Source organism: Plectrocnemia conspersa, unplaced genomic scaffold, assembly GCF_051122295.1.
Source record: "Plectrocnemia conspersa isolate PC_06_02 unplaced genomic scaffold, ASM5112229v1 ptg000009l, whole genome shotgun sequence".
Lineage (NCBI taxonomy): Eukaryota > Metazoa > Arthropoda > Insecta > Trichoptera > Polycentropodidae > Plectrocnemia > Plectrocnemia conspersa.
Genome location: NW_028277173.1, coordinates 1,738,687 through 1,762,518, shown reverse-complemented (window position 1 = coordinate 1,762,518; position 23,832 = coordinate 1,738,687). Strand labels below are relative to the sequence as shown.

Below are 23,832 nucleotides of genomic sequence, written 5' to 3'. Positions count from 1 at the left end.
CTAACAACGCGTACAACTCTTTAGCTGTTATACGGTTTTATCTAATTGTAAGTTCTGATTAGGGTAGATTCGTTTAATCAAGGGCAGGGCGAGAGGCGAGGCGGCGAAAGCGCACCGTCGCGGTTACGTAAGCGCTCGCCGCTTCTACGTCAGTGACTCGCCGGACGCGCGACGGAGCGGTCGGCGCGATGGCTCTCTCTTCTATTTGACCATGGCCAACTTCGCCATCAGACACATCTCCACGGAGCCGTCGCGCCTCTCCTCCAGAGGTACCCTCGTCGCCCACACTTGCCCCTTTCTCTTTCGCGCATCGATCTCGATCGAAACTGGGACAGGGTCAAAGCTGGCGCATCAAACAACATAGAAAACCCGCACCGCCGTTCGGATAGCCAAATTTTCAGCTGCTATTTCTCATACCTGCCCGCTCACCGCGATTGCGTCATTATTATAATTATCGCAGTATAAATAATGATGTCACTAGAAGGTATCGAGCCACCTTAGTAATTGTGCAAGATATAGAACAATACTGCAGTACAGTGATTTCGTAAAAATAATATCAATCTAAATCTAAATGAATTATCGACTCGGTTTCGTTGTGTACTTTATTTTTAATTATTTCAAGTGCTGAGGTAATTCGTTTAATGTGTGTACATATATTAAAAATAGTATCGCTAGCATCGGAAAAAGTAAGTCGTGTGATAATAATAATGATAATTAAGTATGAAAATATAATAAAAATTCAAATTTACTATGAAAATTTTCGAAAACTACGATTATTTTCTCAAATGTATATATATTTTTTTAAACTAAAAAATAATACGCAGTGGTAAAATATTATCATCGATAAAAACTGCATATGTGGTTAAATTTCAAGATAGTGTAAAAATTCGATTACATATGTTAAATTGGCCGCTAAAATATATTATTTTGATTATAAAAAAATGGCATGTTTTTTTGCGAAAATTTAGTATAATATATATTTTTTCAGCTCCCTCTCCCCCTGAAAAAGTTATTCCTCAATGATAATCTTTAAAAATAGTCTCGAATCTGTCCCTAAAATATGTCATTTCGTTTAAATCATGTCGGAATACATTTTTACCAGTGAAAAGATCATTTATCTGGCAGGTGCTAGTAAGCTTATACGATTTCAACTTTTCCCTGTGTAGTAATATATGTATATTTATATACTTATCATTATTTATTTACATGCGATGTATAAATGTTACAGTGAATATGTATCTTTCAGTGAAGTTATATTTTCACTAGTGAAGTCCGAATACATTTCTACCAGTAGATATATATTTCTACTAGCAAAAATATAATTGAACTGATAGGCGCTAATATGCTGTTCATTTTCTGTTCAAACCCAAACCTAATCTAATGAAAGTTCTAAAACTACTTATAGTCCAAAATACAAACTAAGTCAACTCATCTCTCAGGAGAAAATAAGCGGAAGAATAAGTACAGACAGACATCGCATCTCGCATATTGCTCTATAGTTTATTTGTACTCTGATATTACACTATGTTTTAAAAATATGATGGTTGTCCTTACTGATATAAGATTGCTGGTCAAAGTATATTCAAACCGAATTTCGGTCAAAAGGAAAGCGCAAAAACAATTATCACTTCTCAGAAGACAAAAATCCATGTCAAAAGCAATAAAATCGTGTCGGCACCGTCGCAGTGGGAATGCTCAGTAACGAGCGTTCTCACTGCGACGCGACACTTGTAAGTCTTAATAATGACTTAATATGAACGCTAGATAAACGAGCATTTCCACTGCGACGGCAACGGCACATTCTAAGCAGGTACTTCCGCAAATATGGCCAGAAAAATGCATGTCATTTATTGAAATACTATGAATCTTTATGAAATGAAAATATTAGAAAAACGACTGGAAAAAGCTGAATTGACGTCCCTGCTTTTTTCAAGTAGTAATTAATATTAAATGGGCGTTAAAAATGCGACTTATGGCCAATTTATCTAACTGAATCATTTTTTAAATTTAATCTTTTAAATTTTTACAGACCAAATTTATATAAATTTTTGAATTTTTACATTTTATTGTGATAAAAATTGACAAATTTTTCATTGCACTGTATTATTATTAACTTCAGGGGCCTTTCTGAATCGGCCCGTGCGATTTGGATATGATGATTTTTGTTCGTTTACAAATGCTGGTGGGAGCTAAAAAAATGTCGATGGTGACCCTTTTTTTTGCTTCCACCAGTATATCTGGTTGGAATACCGATATCCGCCCCTAATTGACTTACTTTATATTTTTAATTTTTTACTAAAAATATCAAAATAATGAGTTTTGTAAATCAGATAAGCGATATCTAACAAAGATATAGCCTTCAAACATAATTATTTGCTCTCGAGTTTTATCAACTCGTTTGCATTGATCGATTTAATTAATTTCTCATTGAGAGTTGTATGAATGGGTTAAAAGTGAAAGATAAGTTTATAACTGTATTACCATAAAAAGTAAAATGTAAATATTATTGTAAAAAAATATAAACAAATCGTTTTTATATTATGATAATAAATAATCCGCCGGCTGAATAAAAAATCTAATGATACGCTAGTTTTTACGTTGGCTCGTTATCGGTTATTGTCTAGGCTAAATTTCTCAATGAACTCTTGTAATCCAATTGTAGTAAAAGGCTTCTTTCGCAGGAGAATCGAGCAAAAGGATCCGCGGTGCGCGAACGCCGAGGGCGGTCGCCGTTCCCAACAAAGGCTCCGACTCCGACAACAGCCTCTCTCAGGGCGAAACCAACAGTCTGTCTCAGGAGAGCGCCGACCTGAAACCCGCCCCTCTGCCGTCGGTCTCGGTGATCCGCAAGCAGCGCAACGGCAGGTATGTCGTGAGATACGCGACTGGCGACGTCCGTCCACTTACCCAATGTCGTCTCTGAATTCCGCGCTCAGACGGCGGGGGTCGGAATGGGAGGTTTTGGAAGGACTAAAAGACGGGCAGAGGTTCGACAGGCGCCCCGATGTCTTCAATGGCTTTCTACACAAGAAGAGGAAGTGGCCGCTCAAAGGATGGCATAAGGTATGCTCAAGAACCGAGCTCTGGCATAAGAACGATCTCTGACAATTGTTTCGTTTCAGCGGTACTTCGTGGTTGATGCAGGCATCCTCGTCTACGCTCGCAGTCCGTCTGACATATCCAGAGGCAGACTCCATGGCTCTGTGGACATCGGCCTCTCGGTCATATCGGCCAAGGCGAGGCGCAGGCGCGTCGACATCGACGCCGAAGAGTTCATCTACCATCTGAGGGCCAAGACTCCAGAATGCTTCCACGCATGGGTCACTATGCTAAAAGCGCACAGGTTGTTACATGTTTCGTCTTAACCCTTACTTTAATTTGTATATTATAAATTCTTCTAAATATATATAAGAATATATTTTTTATTTCTAAAAAAAGAATAAATATTTTTTGGAAATTTTGTATCCTGCATATACGATAATTTCATAACTAATTTTTTAAGACATTCTTTATACGTGTAATTTGTCTGTAATATGACAATATTAAATTTTTTTTTTTAAATATGTTTAAAAATACTTGCACATTTTAGATATTTAATATTATCTTCACACCATAAAACAACGGCTCTTCGCTCAGTTGTGTATTGAAGAATTTAACATGCCATTTGAATAGGTTCTGGATTGAGTTCAAATATTGATTTAACCTTTAGTCTATCCATACTTTCAATATGATTTCAAGCTTATAGCAAACCACTACCATGCAAGTTTTTTGTACAATTATTTTTTTAAATCATCTTCCTCCGAGTCGGATTCGCAGTAAATTATTTTTTTCAATGAATCCACCATTGCTCCTATATTGAGATTTAAATAATTTTACTTTTCCAATCCATATCTTTTGCTTGAATCGTTTTTTTAATTTAATAAAATCGTGTATCGAGGATCTAAATATATATACGAGACAAAAAATGATTATTCTAAAATAGTTTTGCATCTCTTATCCTCATTGCTTTTGACAGTGTTCCAAAAAATTGGCGAATTTGCGATACTCTTATAAAAAATTCATACGTAATATTGGCAGCTTAGAGGGCTATTGTTGTTGAGTTTTCCTCTGCCAAAATATTTTTGTCTTTTTATTTTATCCCATTTGGTTTTGGTCAATATAAGCTCTCTTATCTCAGTGGCTACCTTTGTTCACAGTAATCAGTAATCCTGGAACATAAAAAGTTAATCAATCACAGCGTATGTTGAGTTCCATCAAGTTTGTGTCACAAGTACTAGATTCTCAGTTTTACAGTGACTTGCATTTTTGATAGAATTATTTTAAAATATTCTTGCTTTAATTCATCTCATATTGCTAACTGAAGATTATGAATACTCACACCATATTAATTATACTCATGAGTAATCCTTAAGTATCCAGGTTGATAATAAAAGATTAGGATCCTCTACACACCAAGGGAAAAATCAATTTCTTCGCCACTCAATTGTTTTCTGGTTTTATTTGGAAATCCAAGTTCTGACATCTAAGTACCTCTAAAATTTATTACAGCATTGTCAATGCAACTCATCGATTATATATTTTTTATACGATGACCTGATAATTTTCATACAAAAGCCAGTGCATTGGAGCTTCTGCTCTGCTCCAAAGCTTATTTTATTCACTCTCAATTTACCATGTTTGTATGTATGTGTCAGAATAATAATTAATGTAGTTTTTATACACAATTATATATGTATGCATAAAATTTGCTTCACTTAATCATACGATGGTCACTCGAATTTAACCCTTGTGTTGCCGAAATACGATTTATCATCTTTTGCATTTTTAGCGAGAATTGTCATTGTATTGTCAACAAAAAAAATTCAATACATTTTAAATGAGCTGTAGTGTTTTTTTTTTAGGGGAAAATACCACTTTTTCCGAACATATATTTGTTCTGGTACTTACCTGTTATATATTTTGTTTAACCCTTTAAACGCCAGCAGCTAATTAATGGGTCGCCTGTTTGTTCACGTACCAGTATCTGATAAAATAAAATATAAATCTAATCTCTATCAAATAAAATATAAAATACTTGATTTACGGATAAATGATGCTTGTACAATAATCTTAACGAATTAAAAAAAATTGTAAAAATTAATCAACAAGTGAGTCGCTGGCGTTTAAGTGGTTAAAATGCTCAAAATTAATGCCTTTAATTTGTCTTGTACCGAGATTCTTATGTAAAGAACCCTAACGACCTAAACCAAAAAGAAGATTAAAAAAATGGGTACTTTTCTGTTATCAGAGGTCAAATTTATTCTAAAAAATATTTGCATATTTTGTTTATTTATAGACAATTATAAATTACATTTTTCAAATAGATTCGTTACAGAGAGTTACAGAGAACCCAAACTTGCTATCTCTTTTTTCAATTATGAATAATGATGAAATGGATAGCTCTCGAACTGACTGTGTTAACACAAATAGAGCATAATATATACGTGAATAAAATTCTAATCATTAGTTGATAAAAGTTAGATGTAAATAAAAAACTTACAATAAAATTATTAAGGACAACTGAATTTACTTTATCAGTAAATTAAAATTTACTCTTATATGTATATAAGTAAATAAAATTCATTAATTGATAATTGTGAGACATGATCATAAAAATAGCTCATAATAAAATGTTGAGAACCAATGAATTCACTTTATCAATAAATCGAAATAAATACTCTAATATAAAAAAATAATCATAACTTGATAAAAATGAGACATAAATAATAAAGCTTATAACTACTGAATCTTTATCAATAAAGCAACATTTACTCTAATATATACGTGAATAAAATAATCATAAGTTGATGAAAGTAAGACGTAAATAAAAAACTTACAATATATTGTTGGGAACCACTGAATTTACTTTATCAATAAATAAAAGTTTACTCTAATATAAGTAAATAAAATAATTATAAGTTGATAAATGTGATACATACATAAAATAGTTAATAATAAAAGGTTGAGAACCGCTGAATTTGCCTCAGTAAATATAATACAATAAATAAATAAATGATCACATCAGGGTTACCATGGTGATAGCTGATGTCTCTCGTTCTGACTCCATTATTATATATTGTTCTTGAATGACGTGGCTCGAATTAGATTTTTCGTGTCCAAATCACGTTGGGTCACCACTTTAACGCCAAGACTCCAATGGGCGCAGATAATGAGCAGGATCAGCTAATATGGTAGACGAGCTCTCCGAAAATAATATAACTATATTCTGACGACTGGTTAATGATTTTTATTGATTTATATCGCTCTATATATATACTAAATATTTAATCGATACACGTGTATTAATGATAATCATTTATTAATGAGCAACACGTGTAAAATATTAATTATATTCAAATAATTTGTAACATGTGTATTCGTTGTTGCTATGCGAATTTATTTAATAAAAATAATATGCAGTTAACTTGTCGGTTCTGACAATACAATAAAAAAATTAACTCACTCCCACAATTTATATGTATGTTGAAAAAATATCTCGCTATCGAGTGGGTTAAAATTTAAACAGGTTAGGTGCGAACAAGCAGCAGCGAATGAGCGCTGATCAGAAAAGTTTTGTATAAAAATAATTAAAATGAATAAATATATTTTAGAATAAATTTGTCTTTCGATAACAGGGAAGTATCTATTTTTCAAACATTACTATTTAGATCAGGTCTCGGCAACCTTTTTTGGCTACGGGTCAAAATAATTCAAATGTGACTATGAAAAAGCCTATTCGGTTCAGTGAATATTTTTGGTCTTAACAACCATATATGTGGTCTAGTCGTGTCATCGTAACACGTTAAAAAAATGATATTTGCAGAACTGAAATGGGTCACTTCAAATCATCAAACGGGTCACTTGGTGACCCGCGGGTCATAGGTTGCCGAGCCCTGATTTAGATGTTAATCCTAAAAGACCCTACAACTAAAGGGTTAATAATTACTATACAAAAGAAAAAGTTTTGCCACAGACACAATGTTTCACAAAATATTTTCGAGTATCTAGATAATTTTAATGATTTATTATTGTAAACATTGGATTCAATTATTTTATTAGTTAATTTTTCTTTGCCTGATTCTCAGCTAACTAGTTTTCTTCATTACAGGCTGTATCGCCAACATTATCTCACGTTCGGAACTCGAGAGCCGACCGTCGCGCGTGCGTCGCCGGAAGAAGACGGCAGACGCCAAAGTTGGTTTCTCAACGGTGCTGTAGCGTTTTGTAGACCTTTTGATTTTATTTTTATTTACTTATATTTTTACTATACAATTTTCTTTTACCTATTTGAGTGACTCACTATTTATTTATATCTTAGGGTTACTGCAGGAGAGAGAGAATGCGGTGCCTTCCCGTCCCAGAGGCTCCTTGGGGGCGATGACGCCCAGCGGTCGCTTAGCCACATGGATAATAGAATCTGGCGCGTCTTTAGAGGGAGCGGCCAGAGAGTTGAGTCAGGCCCAACTGTCCTTGCAGCAGTTGACCCAACTCTTGTCCGTTTTGGAGAGTGCTGGATCGCAAGATGGCGACGTGAGTACTTTATGCAGATTCGCTTCAACGTCAAAGATGAATAATTACGTGATTTTTTCCCGGTTTCAGATCAATGCAGAAGGATCCTCGCCCAATGTCAAAAAAGATAGAAAAAAGTTCGGTCTCCGTAAGAAAAAATCCGGCTCTTCCAAAGGCGGCTCCGTCGATTTGAGTTCCGTCGGCCTCAGAGTGGAGACAGAACCTCAGGGAGCTCTGAGTCTCACCGTCGGTATCCTAGATTTTATAATTTTTTCCATCTTTGCGACGTTCTCAAGATCTCTTTGTTTTTAGTCATTATCTTTGGGCGCGCCACCGTCTCCGCAAGGCACTCTGTCGGCTTCGGCGCATTCTTTGATGGCGCCGCCTACTTCCTTACCCTTGAGTGAGTTCCTTTAGATTGTATCGAAACTAAAATTCCCTTTCGACTGATGTTCTTATATGCGTACATAATTGTTTTCTTTTTAATTTTGTTTCTTATTCTGGTTTAATATTTCCGATTACAGTTTTTCTTTCTACATATATGGCATCCGCCGTTCTTCGTAAGCCACACTATATTTCTTTAATTTTCATCCATTCGACATACTTCACGTTGAGATCGAAACGTACCAAGAAACGTCCCTCTTTTCACTCCTAATCCTCGACTATGAAAGAACCATTCGGAAAAACGTTATTCTTAGTTTACGAATAAAAAAATTATCTTTCTATTTCGCTCGACTATTTGACGTAGCGTTGCGCTATTCGAATAATCCTATGAATTCAAGAACTTGTTATTCAAAATTAATTTTATTCTAACCAGCATAAAACTCGAAAAAATAAATCGTCTTCGAAAATTGACCCACATTTGTAATACACATTAGACGATTGATCGGATACGAGTCTTGATGAGTATTCGAATATGAAAATATAATTAGGCGAACATTATTATTCGAATAAACACAACGCTAAATTGACATATATTTGTTGGATCAGTAATTTTAATGAATGGTCAGTGATTTTTAAAATCATTTTTACCAAACAAGTACAGGATATTTTAAATGGTGATCGGAAAAAGCCCACAAAAAAATATGAGAAATATTTTTATACAAATAAAGTCTGCACAGATAAACATCCACACACTAAAACTAAATTAACCCTTTGTTGCTATGCTATTTTTATTAATGTTACTTTAATCAAATACTTTAAATTTTAATAATATCTAATTGATATTTATTTCAGTTCACAATATAAATACATTTCAATGAATTGAATGCAAAAAAAACATGAAAAATAATATTAAATTAACTTTTACTCAATTATTAGTCCCTAATTCCATTTTTAAGGTTCCAGTATTCGAAGATTTGCGCCCCCTTCCCTCCCCCCTGGAAAAAGCTGAGATGACGTCCCTGATTCTAAACCATAAATTCTCATGTTACGCTCACGAAAAATCTACCCCGAAAATATTTTTAAAATTTCATTTCAGTGAAATCATATCGGAATACATTTTCACCGGTAGATATATATTTTTACGAGTGAAAATTTAATTTGTCTTGAAAGTGCTAATAAAATTATATGATTTAAACTTTTCCATATGTAGTAATATATACGTTTACACACTTATCATTATTTATTTACATGCAATGTATAAATGTTACAGTGAATGTGTATTTTTCAGTAAAGCAATATTTTCATTAGTAAAAAATTCACATCAAAAGCTATAAAATCGTGTAACGATTTTATTGCTTTTGACATGGATTTTTAACTTCTGAGAAGTGATAATTGTTTTTTGCGCCCTCCTGTTGGTCAAAACTCGGTTTAGATATGCTTCATTCGACTCTCACTTTTTGTTAGTCATAATATTGTAATAAAAACTTTTAATATGAACGCTAAATATCGGAGCATATCCACTGTGATGGTAATGCCATAATTTTATTGCTTTTGACGTGGATTTTAAACAATCATTTGAGAGGGGGGGGTAAGCATTGGTTTCCCTTTGAATTTAGCCAGAAAAATGAATGTTATTTAATGAAATACTATGAATCTTAATCGTAATGAAATCGAAATATTAAAAAAACAACCACAGATTGGCCAATTTTTGCCATCCCATGGAAAAAGCTGAGATAACGTTCCTGTATAAAAACTAATTAATATAATAAGAAATTAATCTTTCTTTGAAAGTATAAAAGATCAAATTTTATCGTTTTTTTTTATTATAATAATAAAAAAGTGTTTTACATTTTAACATCGATAATAATAAAAAATACAATAACATAAACATAATAGAAAAAATCAAGTCAAAAGTAAAAAAAATATTTGAACATTTTTCTGTGGGGTTTTTCCATCAGCCATATTAGCCTTTTGGTTATGGTGTGGCGATATATCACTCCTAATGAGAAGCGAATTACTTTTGTTTTGCATAATCTAATTATAAAATATTCATGATTTTAATATTAGTTATACAAAAAAAAATATCACTTTCAAAACACCAAAATGTGTGCAAAATCGCTTCACAATTAATGGGTTAAAACTATATCAAATATTTACTGACCGCTTAGTGCTTCAAAAACTGTTTTTATTAAAATCATTCTCAGTATTCATAATGACGAGTAACTGTTTGATTATTCTAAAATATACCTGCATTGTTTTTGTAGCTTTTCGTTTTATCAATTTTGCTTCTAATTGCCTTAGTAAATAAACCTTTTTCAATATTCAGTCAACATTTTAAATAATTACTTACATTAAAACATTTTTTTGCTTATTTTTCACAGTCGACAGTTTTTCCTGATTGAACTGTTGAAGTTTGAAACATACTAACCGTTACCATTCATGAATCTGATTTTTTGCCAACCGAAACGTTCCTATGCACGTTCGTAAGAGGCCGACTCCAGCTCGGTCTTTCGGCATTGAACCGCTGACCCTTTACGAAGAGGAAGCGACTTTGCCTGGCTTCTTAGCATATTCGATTACCATAATTTTGTCTATTTTGATTTGAAACACTTAACACCCATAAATAACGTAGTGTTTTTTACAACTGTTTTGATTTTATGTTTCTAAGCTTTTGATTAAATCGATTCGCAGCCGCTGCCAGACCTCAATCTTTGCCCGGCACGGATCATATAATATCTTCCGGCCCCGTCGGATCAACTCCCGATCATCACGCCCGCGAAGACTTCACCATATTGGCCAAAGACGGTTAGTGGAATTCACCAGTTTTTTTGGTTTGTCTTTTATGAACTCGAACTGTATTGTGTTTTGTATTTCAGTGACTTCCACCCTGAAGAGCATCCTTATGGCTCTGCTGTCTGAGCGCGACCGGTTGAAGATGATAATCGAAACTGAGCCAACATCCAACAACACCAATTCCCAGGCTAACTCCAGTAACGCCGTAGTTGCAACTCTTCGTTCCAATCTCAATACGGCTCTTCAACAAAATACAGGTTTATACCATTGAATATATTTTGTTTAATTACGAAACAACGGCATCGGTTTGCTTGTTGTTACACGTATCACTTGTTGTGTTTATTGCTTATTGTCTTGCATGCTTTATGATATTTTCAAGGATACATAAAAACCGGCACTTGTTATTTTTCGTACGTTCTCAATCGCGAATTAAGTTTTTCGAGCATGAAGCGTCCAATTTTTTTGTTCTAAAGTCTATTTCATATTACATTACAATATTTATTTTCTCATTACACGAGCTGTTATTGATGAAGGTCAGCTTGAGCTATTTTTTTTGATAAATGACAAGTTTGTTTTATTTTTATTTTAACTAATACGTGCCATATTGCAATATTCGTATGTCAAAAAACCTAAGCAATTTCCGTCCCATTTTTGTGTCTTGTTGCATGTGTAGAGTAGTGATCGTAAATTGTAATTCATTTTATTCAGTCGGTTCCCCCTCCGAACTTGCAGAGCTGAAGAATCGACTGTCCAAAATTCACGACGCTTCAGACTTAGCCGAAATATCTTCCACCGGTCCCGCTTCCGAAATAGTAAGTTATCCAGATCGCTCTATGTCTACAGTCCCTTGCCAAGTTAATTAGACTTGCGAATCAATCATATTTTTTTAATATTTGTGATACATATATTTTTTACTTAAATTTAGTTGTCACATAGTCGTATATTTAACATAAAAATTTCCACGATTTTATTGCATATAAGTAAATATATAAACATACAAAACCCTCCAGGGTGGTGAATATTTTATCAGACTCGATTTAAATGCTCATTACAGTTTGAATACATAATTTCACTGTTAAAAAACAATACAGTTATAATAGTACGGATTTATATGATCGAAAAAATATATAATTTCAACCAAAAAATACTAAAACTAAATTTTTAAAAATCAGAATGAATCAAAAAAATCTTTATAACCCAAAAAGCTGAGAGTACGGTATTCGTACACTCACTAGCTGCGGTACCTCATGATAGTGAGGGACTGACAGCTAGTCGAAATAAATCTATTTACAAACTCTTGATCATATAACATATAAATAAAATGACACAAAAAAAGTGTCAATATTGCCTACTATAAAAAATCTAAAATACTGCAATATGAACGATATGTCCATAGAGCACATAATTATGAAGAGTATGTAAATAAATTGTTTTAAATAGTCTAATAATTTGACAAGGGACTGCATATCATCCACTGCAAATTTATTTAAGTATTCGTTTTGTTCAGGCGGCTAGGCCGTTCCACACTTCCAACAGTTACAGCTCGTCGTGCGTGTCCGCTTCTGAATTTTTCGACGCCGAAGATGCACTCTCTTCGGACGGTCGAGTAGAAGACGGAGACGACGTTCCAAACGCCGTCGGGGTGAGTCGTCTTCCATTATCTGCGATTTTTCAAGGTTTAACTTCTTATTCATCTTCTAGGGTGGAGTTATAGAGTTGGAAGGCGACACTTCATCGGAAGCGGGCAGTCTGTCCAGCGAAGAAGGCGGCTCGGTCAGCTCTGATAACTCCGAACCCCCCACTGATCTCAGTGGTACGTTACCATCGCTCATAGATTTCTTAAAATAACAGAATACTGAACGTCAGATTGATTCGCAGTTCCCAGCGCTGGAGGTCCTGGTCTAACCGGACGCAGAACGCGCCTTCCCGCCGCTCGTCCGGACACCGAAGGCCTGAGCTTGTGGAATTTGTTGTGCAAAAACATCGGAAAAGATCTCAGTCAAGTATCGATGCCGGTCACCATCAACGAACCACTCAACATGCTGCAAGTGAGTGTACATTCGCAATACATTTTTTTATATATAGTATCTAATTTGTTCTGAGTTCCTAGACCACGGTCTCTTATTACAAATAATTATAAAATTTAATTATAATCCAGTCCTTAGCATTAATTCGGACATCTAAGTTAATGTAATCATTTTGAGTGGTTTTATTGTAGTTTATTTTTGACTTTGCGAATATCGCGTTTTCACCCCCAGCTCCAAAAAGCAAAATTTGTTTTTATCGACGCTTTTAAATGAATTTCAGATATTAAAGTTATATCTTTGTCTATATTTATTTATTAACGGTCTTCAAGCAGTCTCTCTTGAAGACCGTTAGCATTCCAAGCTAAAAAAATTAAACCGTTACGTTGTACATTTATATTTTAAGAGTTTATTAATTAAGTGAGTAGTTACTAGATTTTGTATTTATTGTTGCATATCCGTTATAATTTGAATTATGTTTTTATTATTGTGGTTAGGTTTTTGGATTCCCATATATTACTACACAGGAGAACGATTTCTCCAAATGTGCTAGAGAATCGAAGTGATTACATTTTTTGTAATAATGTATTTACGCAGAGACTTTGCGAGGAGTTGGAATACAGTGAGCTGCTCGATTTAGCAGCTTCCACTGCAGATCCAGTCGAGAGGATGATCCATGTGGCAGCATTCGCCGTATCGGCTTACGGATCTACCAGACACAGGGCGGCCAGTAAGCCGTTTAATCCACTGTTGGGAGAGACCTACGAATGCGTGAGAGAAGATAGAGGCTTTCGTTTCATCGCAGAACAGGTAATGAGTTATCAGAATTTTCGGATTCATTTTTGTAATAGAGTTGACTAACCATCGATTGACTTTCAGGTCTCTCATCATCCACCCGTGAGCACGTGCTACGCCGAGTCGAAAAATTATCAATTTTGGCAAGAGGCACGCATACGTACTAAATTTTGGGGAAAGTCTATGGAATTCCAGCCGGCCAGCACCGTCAACCTGTATCTGCCTCACACGGGAGATCGTTACGTTTGGAACAAGGTTTACCCGATAGCCGTACAAACTTTTATAAGACTTTTTTTATTAAGACTGAGGGCTTGATTCTAGGTGACTACTTGCGTTCACAACTTGTTTGGGGGACAAAGATGGGTCGATCAGTACGGCGAACTTAAGATCGTCAACGAGTCTCTGTCATGCAAACTGACGTTCGTAAAAGTGAGTCCGGTTATCGTAGATCGTTTTCTATAATAGTTGCTGACGTCACAAATTTTCGCAGGCGAGCTACTGGTCGGCAAAGAGACACGAAGTGCACGGCTGCATTACAACTTCGGATGGAAGGGTGGTTCGCAAACTCTTCGGTCGGTGGTCAGAAGCGCTGTTTTGCGGTCATCCCCCTTCGGCGAAGTGCATCTGGAGACCCGGAACAATGCCCGAAGACTTCGAACTTTATTACGGATTCACAAGTTTCGCTATGGAATTAAACGAACAGGATTCTGAGGCAGCTAAGACTCTGCCATGCACCGACACCAGATTCAGGTAGATTTGACTCTTATCTAAAACACAATTTGATTTAGAATTTAACATATATATCGTTTTATAGACCGGATCAGAGAGCTCTAGAAGAAGGGAACGTCGATACTGCCGAAATTCTCAAACTTCAATTGGAACAAGCCCAGAGGGACAGAAGAAAGAGTGCTGAAGATGAGGGAAGGCATTATATTCCAAAGTGGTTTAGGTAAATATTAATTGATGCAGTAGTTTCACTGCACTGAAATAGTCAAGTTATTGATGTTATTCTGACTATGCCCAGAGATGTCAGCAATTAAGCTATTGTAACATTGTTTTAAATGTTTATAATCGATATCGAAAATTGCTTACATTTCACACAGCAGATATACATTCGATGATGATATTATTTATTATACAACTGTTTTTGAACAAGTAAAAATATCTTGTATTCCGACGCGTAAACATACTCCTAATAAAATCAAATAAAATTAAAAATGGCAAAAAAAAGAGACCGCATTAAAAACTTTGATTCAATATTCGTGTTAAATAATAATAATAAAAAACGATCTGGCTGATTATTCCATATGAAATATAACAAAATCACTTAAAAATAAAAATGTGTATACCACTGCTAAAAATCGAAAACAATATAGCTAATACTAATCAGGAGAAATAATAAAGAATATTCAGATTCTCGAGAACTATTAGTATGTTTTTCCAAATTGCACTAAATTAAATAATATTTGTTACGCTAGATTAATTTGCATCTTGAATTTTCAGCAAAATCATTAACGACAAGGGTGAAGAGTGCTGGCAATACAACGGCAAATACTGGGACACCAAACGCATTCCTGGCTTTAACAACATTCAGTTGGATCGTCTCTGGTGACTGTTGCTCATCGCGACGGGCTTCGTGCATTATTATTCCGACCGGCTCCGAATCAGAAAATTACCGATACTCGTTTTTCCCTAGTTACGCATAAGCAGTATTACGTAAAAATGTTTTAGCAAAATTGAGAATCGCCGGTCTGAAGAGAGCCGTTTGTGGTTTTTCTGCGGCCTAAAAAATTGAGCAATTTGTCTTTTTGTCAATTGTCCTAAATGCGGTTAAATAATCATTTTGCCGTACACATTTGGCGATGGTGAAAAAAATAGTCGTTTATTACACTTTCTATTTATTTACATGGAATATATTTATATTTTTATTAAAAATGCGCCTAGCTATGTTTTCGTTGACTTTTATGAATGTGATACTAGAATTTTGCATAAGGAGTTGTCACCTTAGTCGTTATTTACATGATGAATTTATACATACGATATAATCGATAGAGAGAGTTATTTGGTAGATAGCTAAAAGGAAGCATACGGGGTTTTTTATCAACTTGAAAATGTTTAATCAACGCTTATGATCATGATCAATTACATATTTTGTAAAATTATTGCCAATATAATAGAGTCTAACGTTATTAGCGTATACATATTTATATTATAATGTGATAATAAGCTATTACCTATGTACGCTCGCGTATGTGATACGATACCTTTATGCCGTTTTCGGTTCGTTACCTTTGTTAAGTTTTTCCTTTTGACGTATCGTCGACGGGTTTCCGAGGCGTAGCCTAAATATACATAATAGGTAGTGAGATCGAGAAAGTTGTAAACGCGCGTCCGACGCCAACGTTCATTTCGTAGGTTATCTCTGTCCGAATACTTCCGTAAAGTTACCGCTCGCATAAGTGCCTGAACGAACGACGACTCCGTTCGTGCGCTCGTCGATGTGCATTTTCGCTTTGCGACTCGTCAAAACTGTTTACTTTTCCTCGTCGAGTTGCCGTTTCTCGGCTCAAATTTCGCATATTATTTTTAACGCTGCCGTAAGATCGGACTCTCGGTCGAGCCGTTGGGAAATATGAGTATTATTATAATGTATTTTTTTACGGTACGTGTTATTTTTCTAGGAAAATCTATAAGAAATATACGGCACGAGTCTCAAACGCGCCGGCCGGGTTTTGTCGTACGTTTAGTTACAACACTTTGACAATATGGATGTTATTTAAAGTTAATTACACGCATATGTATATATTGAATGAATAACGGAATGCGCCTATATAACTATGTACGTCGGCCGTAAGTTTCCACAATACAGCTGTACATTATTGTCGGGTTGTGATGTTTAATTAATATTCTGCTTAAAGTATAGCTGCAAATTTCTATATAATGTGAACAAATGTAATGTTGAAAAAATAAATACATTAAACCTAAGATGTGAATTATTATTGGTGCGTTTCACACAGTATTATTTTAGTTAACAGCATTAAAATTTACACATCGTATCTTTTTGTGCTTAGAGCATATAAGTAATTATACGTACAATTTTAATATTAAAGATCTCAACATATACTGCATAATCAAAATAACCATTGAAATGTGGCGACCGTTTGTAATGTCGAACTGCTTCTCTAAGATGAGTCATATAAACATGGAGAATCTGAGAAAGAAATTACAAAAGATCCAGAAAGAAGAATAACTTACAATATCATGTTAAACTAAGACTTATAATAAAGATATTTTTAGAAATAAATTTAAATATTTTACAATTTATAAAAATAAGAGAACTACCACTAATTGATATCATTCAAAACATCTATCTCCCTTTGTGAAGTGATGCACCACAGAACTTATTCATATAGCAATTTTTATGCAACAAACCCTCTGTATTAAAAATATATTGTGAATATCATAATTAAACAAATAATTTTAATATTCTGGCGTACTTAAAATAATGCTCATTTGAGCATTTTTTTTAAGGGAAAACAAATATTTTTCTGATATATTCTTTTGACATATCAGTTACCGCTAACCTTATAATTAATTAACATAGGCAGCCATTACAATTTGTTATTGAAAAGCATATCAACCGCATGGATGCCATTTTAACTTTTTCTATGGGGGGGGGGGGCAAAAGTTGGCCAGTCAGTGGTCGTTTTCTTAATATTTAAATTTCATTAAGATCGTGAGTGACCATGTATATATAGGTTTTATTATGGCCAAAACTCGGTGGTACTCTGGTAGCACTGACGCGACGTAGGCACATTCTGTTAGCGACTTCGGCGGGCTCGCAACGCGCGCCAGTGCGACTTAGCACACCGTCCACTTTGCTATTAAAATTGTAAACATGTAACCAATGTTCCCTGTAAGGTGTGCGCGTGTGCGCGCGCACACCTACTGAAATGTCTCCGCACAGTCAATATTATAAAAGAAAGTTTCCTTTGCCAGATTTTAGTTTTGTTCGAATGCATGAAACAATACAGGCACAATTCTTTCGCACGCTTTCGGAGAAATGAGTCGAATCATTTCTCAGAAGGATTGCGAGGGTCAAGCAAAATTTTAAGTCGAGCGGGATCACTATTCCATCCCGTTCTATCGCATGCCAAAGTATAGGAAAAGAAGATCGTATTTTAGTGTTTAGGTCCTCTACATTTCATAGTCTTTGACATGCTTCAACTTGCAAGAAACATTACACTCGGTAATGAGTTCAGTCTCATAGCAGTCCTTATTGTGAAAACAACGCAATTCTTTTAATATTTTTTTAATTAAACGGTAAAAGTGTCCGTGCTAAAAAGTAGTGATTTTTTTACTTAAATTATAAATAATACAAAACTAATAATCAACTTTTGTAATAAACAACAACAGGTGTGTTCAGTTTACGTAACAAACAATTCAAGTGAAAAATTAGTTACAGTACAATTTTACCTATTAATTATATAAAACTTATCCCCTTAAAATGTCGAAAAGGAGTGGATGTGATATTTCTAATACGACCATTAAGAAGAAATCCTACGATAAATTTAAACTGGAATGGCTCTCTGAAATCGTCGAAACAAAAATGCCATTTTCAATGCATTTACAAAAAGTAAGAATTGGTGAAATATTTGTTTATTCCGAGACGTATGATTGTGTCAAATGCATCATATGTTCCGAAGCCAATATGCCAGGAGAATTCACGTCTGGAAAGAAGTGGACTGAATGGAGGCTGTTTCTTGTAAAAAGACATCTAAGTCATAAAGCACACCGGGATGCTATTACAAAATTGAACAATTTGAAAACAGGTGGACTTTTGAAAATAATGACTGAAACACCTGAAGAACGGAAGAATAGGATTGGGATCACTGAGCGCAAAAAATCTAGTTGCTATCTAGTCAAAGTTTTAATCGATAATGTTCTTTTGGCAATAAAAATAAACGCTTCTATGTGCTCTGTACAAGACATTCATAATCATGTATCTAAATACACAGATATTCCCGAAAGCTGGCGAAGTAAAAATTATGGGTTTGAATTTGTCGAATGCATTAATGCAGTCATTAAAAAGGAATATTTTGACAAATTTCGAAAGTCTCGGTTTCATACATTAATTGTTGATGAAAGTACGGATATATCTGTACAAAAAATACTAATTTTGTACGTCAAATATCGATATGGGATGAATTACAAGACTATTTTTGCGGGAATAATAAAATTGTGTTCTTGTGATAGCAATAGCATTTTTTCAGCCCTAAAGAAATTTTATAGTGACAATGAAATAAATATACAAAATATGGTTATGTTTACATCAGACGGAGCTGCAGTAATGCTTGGAAAAAAGAATGGAGTAGCAGCTATGTTGAAGCGGGAAATAAACCACTTAACAGAACAGCATTGCGTAGCTCACAGAGAGGATTTAGGAATCGATGATGCCTGGAAACAAGTTTCAATAATGCAGGATATTGAAACTTTATTAAAAACAACCTATACAATGTTCAGCAGGTCATCTGTTAAAAAAGGCCAATTTGAAGAATTATCTAAATTTATGGAAAGTAATGTTGTTTCATTTCGACCAATTAATGAAGTTAGGTGGCTATCGAGGCATTTCGCAGTTAGCGCTTTTGTGCGTAATTATAATGTCTTAATAGATTATTGCACAGAACAAGTGGACAAGTATAATGACCCAATCAACAAATATTGCTTGAAAATGCTGAAAGATCCTCAAATTCACGTCTCGATAATGATTTTGAACGATGTTTTGGGTGAACTATCATCAATGTGCAAATATTTTCAAAGGAGCAATATAACAAGTATAGAGGCCAATTTGCAAAAGCTAAAATTAATCAACTAAGAGCTCAATATTTAAGTGAAGTAGTTCATTGGAGCAAAGATGTGAAAAATATATTATCATTAAATAGCAGCGATATAAATTTAACCGCGATTTTGAGATTCATCCAATTGCTCTGTGATCATCTAGAAATGCGATTTCCAGAAGAAGAATTATTGGAGTGGCGTGCTTTCGATCAGGCCGCAATAGGAAGAGCTAAAGAGTTTGAATACGGAAAGGATCAATTAGACAGACTTATATTTAAATATACTCAATTATTACAAATTACTGACAAAGATACAATCGAAAATATGCATAAACAATATTGTAATCTTAAATTTATAGTTGCCGAGAAAGTGAAGACTGGTTCGATTCAAACATTTGCCGATTTATTAACCTTTGCAACATAGTGATTCAGATCAATTTGATTGTATATCAGTTTTACTAGATATTTGTGGAACCTTTCAGGCATCAAGCGCTGAATGTGAACGAGGATTTAGTTTAATGAATGCAATTAAATCAAGATCAAGAAACAGAATGGAAGTAGAACATTTAGAATGTTTACTACGAATAAAGTCATACATTTCATCCGGGGAAAATGTTGATTTAAATGTGGTTTATAAATATTGGGTCGATAGAACGGACAGAAGAGAGAAAAAATAATTATTGAAAAAAAATAATAAATAATTTATATGTTCATTGTATAATAATATAATATTTTCAATACACTAATAATAATATTAATAATAAACACTTGTAATAATAATATAATCTTTTCAATACACTAATTCATAAAATATATATTGTGTTCTAAATTGTGCAACAAATTGGTTGACTGGCTGAACCCCAATGTGATATAGTGCCAAGCGATTGGGTCAGAATATTATGCAATTTTCATAAAATTAATTACCTACTTTCTAGTGTTTTTGCTTTGGAGCATTGAATCTCCTAGGGTCGGTCCATTAGTATATTTATTCCGTTTAAAAAAGTAGGTACAATAGAAATCGACAAAATTCGGAGAAAGATTTTTTTACGTAGTTGAAAATTTAATAAGAATAATTTTGAATAAAAGTGAAAAAACTACATTTTTATAAATGTTTATTTTGAAAAAAAAACACAACATACATATATATAGATTCAATATAAATAAAAAGAAAATTCTAAAAGTTTAGTATTTATTATATTATATCAACGAATATTTTTTTTTCTTTTTTATTTATTTCAAAAATTATCTTTGTTAGTGTTGTTATTATATAAAATCACTGTGACTAATAAATATACATTTTAATGAAAAATTGTATGTATTTATGGGGGGGGGGGGGTGTAAATTTATCGCACCACCACTGCACAGATGCATCGATGATCCGCACACACAATAGAAAAATTAGAGGGAACGTTGCATGTAACTATTATAATATCGTCAATAAAATACTACTGCATCTTTGTCTAATTGCCATCCGTCACCACCCTTCGCTGAAAGATTAATAGTATTTCATTAAATGACATGCATTTTTCTGGGCAAATTCAAGGATGTCGTTGCTTAAAATCCACGTAAAAAGCAATAAAATCGTGCCGTCACCGTCGCAGTGGAAACGCTCGGTTATCTAGGGTTCATATAAAAACTTTTTATAACAATTTTACAACTTACAATAAATAAGAATCGAATGAAGCATATCTAAATCGAATTTTGACCAATAAGAGAGCGCTAAAAATAATTATCTCTTCTCAGAAGTCAAAAGACCCGTGCAAATATGACTCGTATCATGAAAAAATATTATGATAATGAAAAAATAATATAATTGGAAATTACGCAAATAATCTTGTTCTGAAATATTGCACTATTTTGATTTTATTCAAAATTTATGACTTTTTGGCTTCTACTCAAGAATGGGATATACTCATAAAAAAGAATAACTCTAAACCCACAAAAATAATAAATGATTCTCGATGGGCAGATGCCGTTTTTGCTTAAAAATCAAATTATAAAAATATTAAATAAACGCTTACCTCAATTAGTATGTCCGAATCAGAAAAACCGTTGTTTAAAAATGTGCAAAATAATATCCTCTAATTTTGATGCATACGAAATAGAACTCTTTAACTGTTATTTGAAAATTATGAAAATTTAATAGTCAACGGACAAGGTACCACTCTACGTCAAACCCAGAGTGTCGCCTAGCTTAGGTTATAATAAAATAAATAAATAAATAGGTCCTCACACAGTCGTGTAACTAAAAAATGGCCCGCATGCAAAAAATATTAAGTTCTTCCGCCCCCTCTAAATATTTTTTGAAACAAAAATGAAATTAATAAGCTTATATGTTATAAATATCCTTCATTCTCGCCTTTATATTTGCAAATTCTGGAATCACATTTTGTTTGGGTTTATTCATTCCCAATTGCTAATACCAAAAGTGCATTCAAGATTTACATTAATTACGTATGTTCATTTAATTATATTTATATTATGATTGCTTATAATTAACAATAAATAGGTTTAGGGATTGTGATGATGGCGGGTGGCAATGAGACACAGATTGAGCCGCTGCAGTAGTATATTTATTGACGGTTACAGTTGTTTACATTGTAAATAGAGGCGGACACGAGAAGATGCGTCCGCACGCCAGGAGGGCTGCCAGTGGAGAGGTAGAAAAACCGTCACGCCAACGCCACTTCAACGCCGACCAGTTTTGGCCATAACAAATCTATTTTGGCCCCCATATAGGTAAGAAAGTTTTATGTTTCAATAAATTATGTATTTAGTACAATTGATGGATTTAGTTGTATTATTTTTATATTTATCGTGACCAATTGAATAATTTTCATTGATTAGAATGGAGTACTCTAAATAAATCAGATATGCTTATGCATAAAAAGATTAATTTTGAAGTACAACAAATATATGGGTGATGATTTGATATTTTAAAAAAAATAATTACTACAATATTTGTGCATCTTTATATTTTTTTCGGCTGGCAGCACCGAATTGTATATTCTGCCATTTACCTCGTGGCTTGAAAGCGCATAGTGGCCGGTTCAGCGCTGGTCAGTTTCTCGTCAGAAATTGATTAATCTCGACCGGACTTTCTTCCAACGATCATGGTGAGCTTTCGCCCAACGAGATCCCACCTTCGCGTCGTTCGCTCGGCACCAGATTGAACTTCTGTACTAACATAACCTATACCTTTCAGGCGACAGTTTCTTCAGGAAAGGACATGGACAAACCCACGGCGGAGTCCTCGCTGATCCATCACATCAGGATCACGTTGACCTCGCGCAACGTGCGCTCCTTGGAGAAGGTGTGCACCGGTCTGGTGGCCAACGCCAAGAAGCAGAAGCTTCGCGTCAAGGTGAGTTCGTCGAGGAGATGAGAAATGCCGACTGAGTGATTAATCGCGCTTACGTTTCCAGGGTCCAGTTAGGCTGCCCACCAAGATCTTGAGGATCACCACCCGCAAGACCCCCTGCGGAGAGGGCTCCAAGACGTGGGATCGCTTCCAAATGCGCATCCACAAGAGAGTCATCGACCTTCAGTCCCCGTCCGAGATCGTCAAACAGATCACCACCATTAACTTGGAACCGGGCGTACAAGTGGAGGTCACCATCGCCGACAATTGAGCGTTGTACAATATTTTTACAAAATAAACCAACACAGTAACTGAAAATTCGTATCATTTCGATGTCATCTCTATTACTTTGAAACAAAGAATTACCTGACGTTACTCCAACTTTATAATTGGTACCTACTAATGATTTTTAATAAATTACTATTACGAATCTGTATCATAGACAACCTATATATTGAGTTGTATGGGGGTAAAAATTAGTAATCCTCTGGGAGTGAACCATGTATAGTTGACACACAGAAAAGCCGTGTAATAACCGAATTTATCATAGAAACTTGATTAGATTGTCGCTGATGTTTACTTATGTTTCTTAGGGAAGCAAATTTTACCGGTGGTTGTAATATTTTAAATTTAAAAGACATCACTCAGTATATTTTGTCAATTACATTCGGTAGCAATATTTGTATGCCTAATCTAGGTAAATCTAAGTTACAATTTAGAATTGGAGTTCCAACTTCAAACATCTGATCACTTAACATCATACAATAATTTAATTGGGGAAAATATTTTTAGCAAGACAATGAACATACAAGTAAATAGTTGAAATATAATAACAAAATACAAAAAATATATGTTCTCAAATATATATTTATACTTTGGCCAGGCGCGCACTTGCGATTTGTAATAATGCGATTGTTTAGTCGTTAAAATGGAACCCATTATTTTACGCTAAACAATCGCCCGATTACAAATTGCAAGTGCGGATATGGCAAAGTAGCAAAAGCAGACAAATTATATTTCAGAAATTAAAAGGCTCGTCTTACAGTTGAACAATGTCAACCATATCATTAAATAAATAGTCCAAAATTTT

General features: G+C 34.3%; 2 protein-coding genes across 14 annotated transcripts; both read left to right on the top strand.

The window, feature by feature from the left end:
* Positions 1 to 151: 151 nt before the first annotated feature.
* Positions 152 to 16,529, top strand: LOC148231504 (oxysterol-binding protein-related protein 6-like). Of its 13 annotated transcripts, none has more exons than XR_015810755.1 (21): positions 152 to 269; positions 2,682 to 2,865; positions 2,937 to 3,063; positions 3,123 to 3,343; positions 7,148 to 7,263; positions 7,358 to 7,569; positions 7,639 to 7,794; positions 7,861 to 7,951; positions 8,073 to 8,108; positions 10,624 to 10,737; positions 10,809 to 10,982; positions 11,434 to 11,537; positions 12,233 to 12,367; positions 12,427 to 12,538; positions 12,604 to 12,773; positions 13,247 to 13,559; positions 13,629 to 13,799; positions 13,866 to 13,973; positions 14,035 to 14,294; positions 14,359 to 14,493; positions 15,048 to 16,529. XR_015810755.1 is itself a non-coding variant. In XM_088192829.1 (21 exons), the coding sequence occupies exons 1-21, from the start codon at positions 212 to 214 to the stop codon at positions 15,154 to 15,156; spliced, it is 2,976 nt and encodes a 991-aa protein (XP_088048955.1). In that variant the 5' UTR covers positions 152 to 211; the 3' UTR covers positions 15,157 to 16,529. The 13 variants fall into 13 exon arrangements, 12 of the variants coding, with proteins under 12 accessions (XP_088048955.1, XP_088048953.1, XP_088048954.1 ...); XM_088192829.1 differs by having other exon boundaries at positions 7,148 to 7,233; positions 13,347 to 13,559; XM_088192827.1 differs by having other exon boundaries at positions 7,148 to 7,248; positions 13,347 to 13,559.
* A 5,865-nt stretch (positions 16,530 to 22,394) lies between these two features.
* On the top strand, positions 22,395 to 23,060 carry RpS20 (ribosomal protein S20). The gene is made up of 3 exons (XM_088192892.1): positions 22,395 to 22,497; positions 22,587 to 22,745; positions 22,807 to 23,060. Exons 1-3 carry the CDS (start codon positions 22,495 to 22,497, stop codon positions 23,011 to 23,013), a joined length of 369 nt encoding a protein of 122 aa, XP_088049018.1. The 5' UTR covers positions 22,395 to 22,494; the 3' UTR covers positions 23,014 to 23,060.
* The last annotated feature ends 772 nt before the right edge of the window (positions 23,061 to 23,832 follow it).

Bases quoted from the DNA above. Each gene is read 5' to 3' on its own strand.
- RpS20 (XM_088192892.1), top strand. The intron at 22,746-22,806 runs GTGAGTTCGTCG...TTACGTTTCCAG, and splicing joins AGCAGAAGCTTCGCGTCAAG to GGTCCAGTTAGGCTGCCCAC.
- LOC148231504 (XM_088192826.1), top strand. From the start codon at position 212: ATGGCCAACTTCGCCATCAGACACATCTCCACGGAGCCGTCGCGCCTC. The intron at 10,738-10,808 runs GTTAGTGGAATT...TTTGTATTTCAG, and splicing joins CACCATATTGGCCAAAGACG to TGACTTCCACCCTGAAGAGC. The intron at 11,538-12,232 runs GTAAGTTATCCA...CGTTTTGTTCAG, and splicing joins CCGGTCCCGCTTCCGAAATA to GCGGCTAGGCCGTTCCACAC.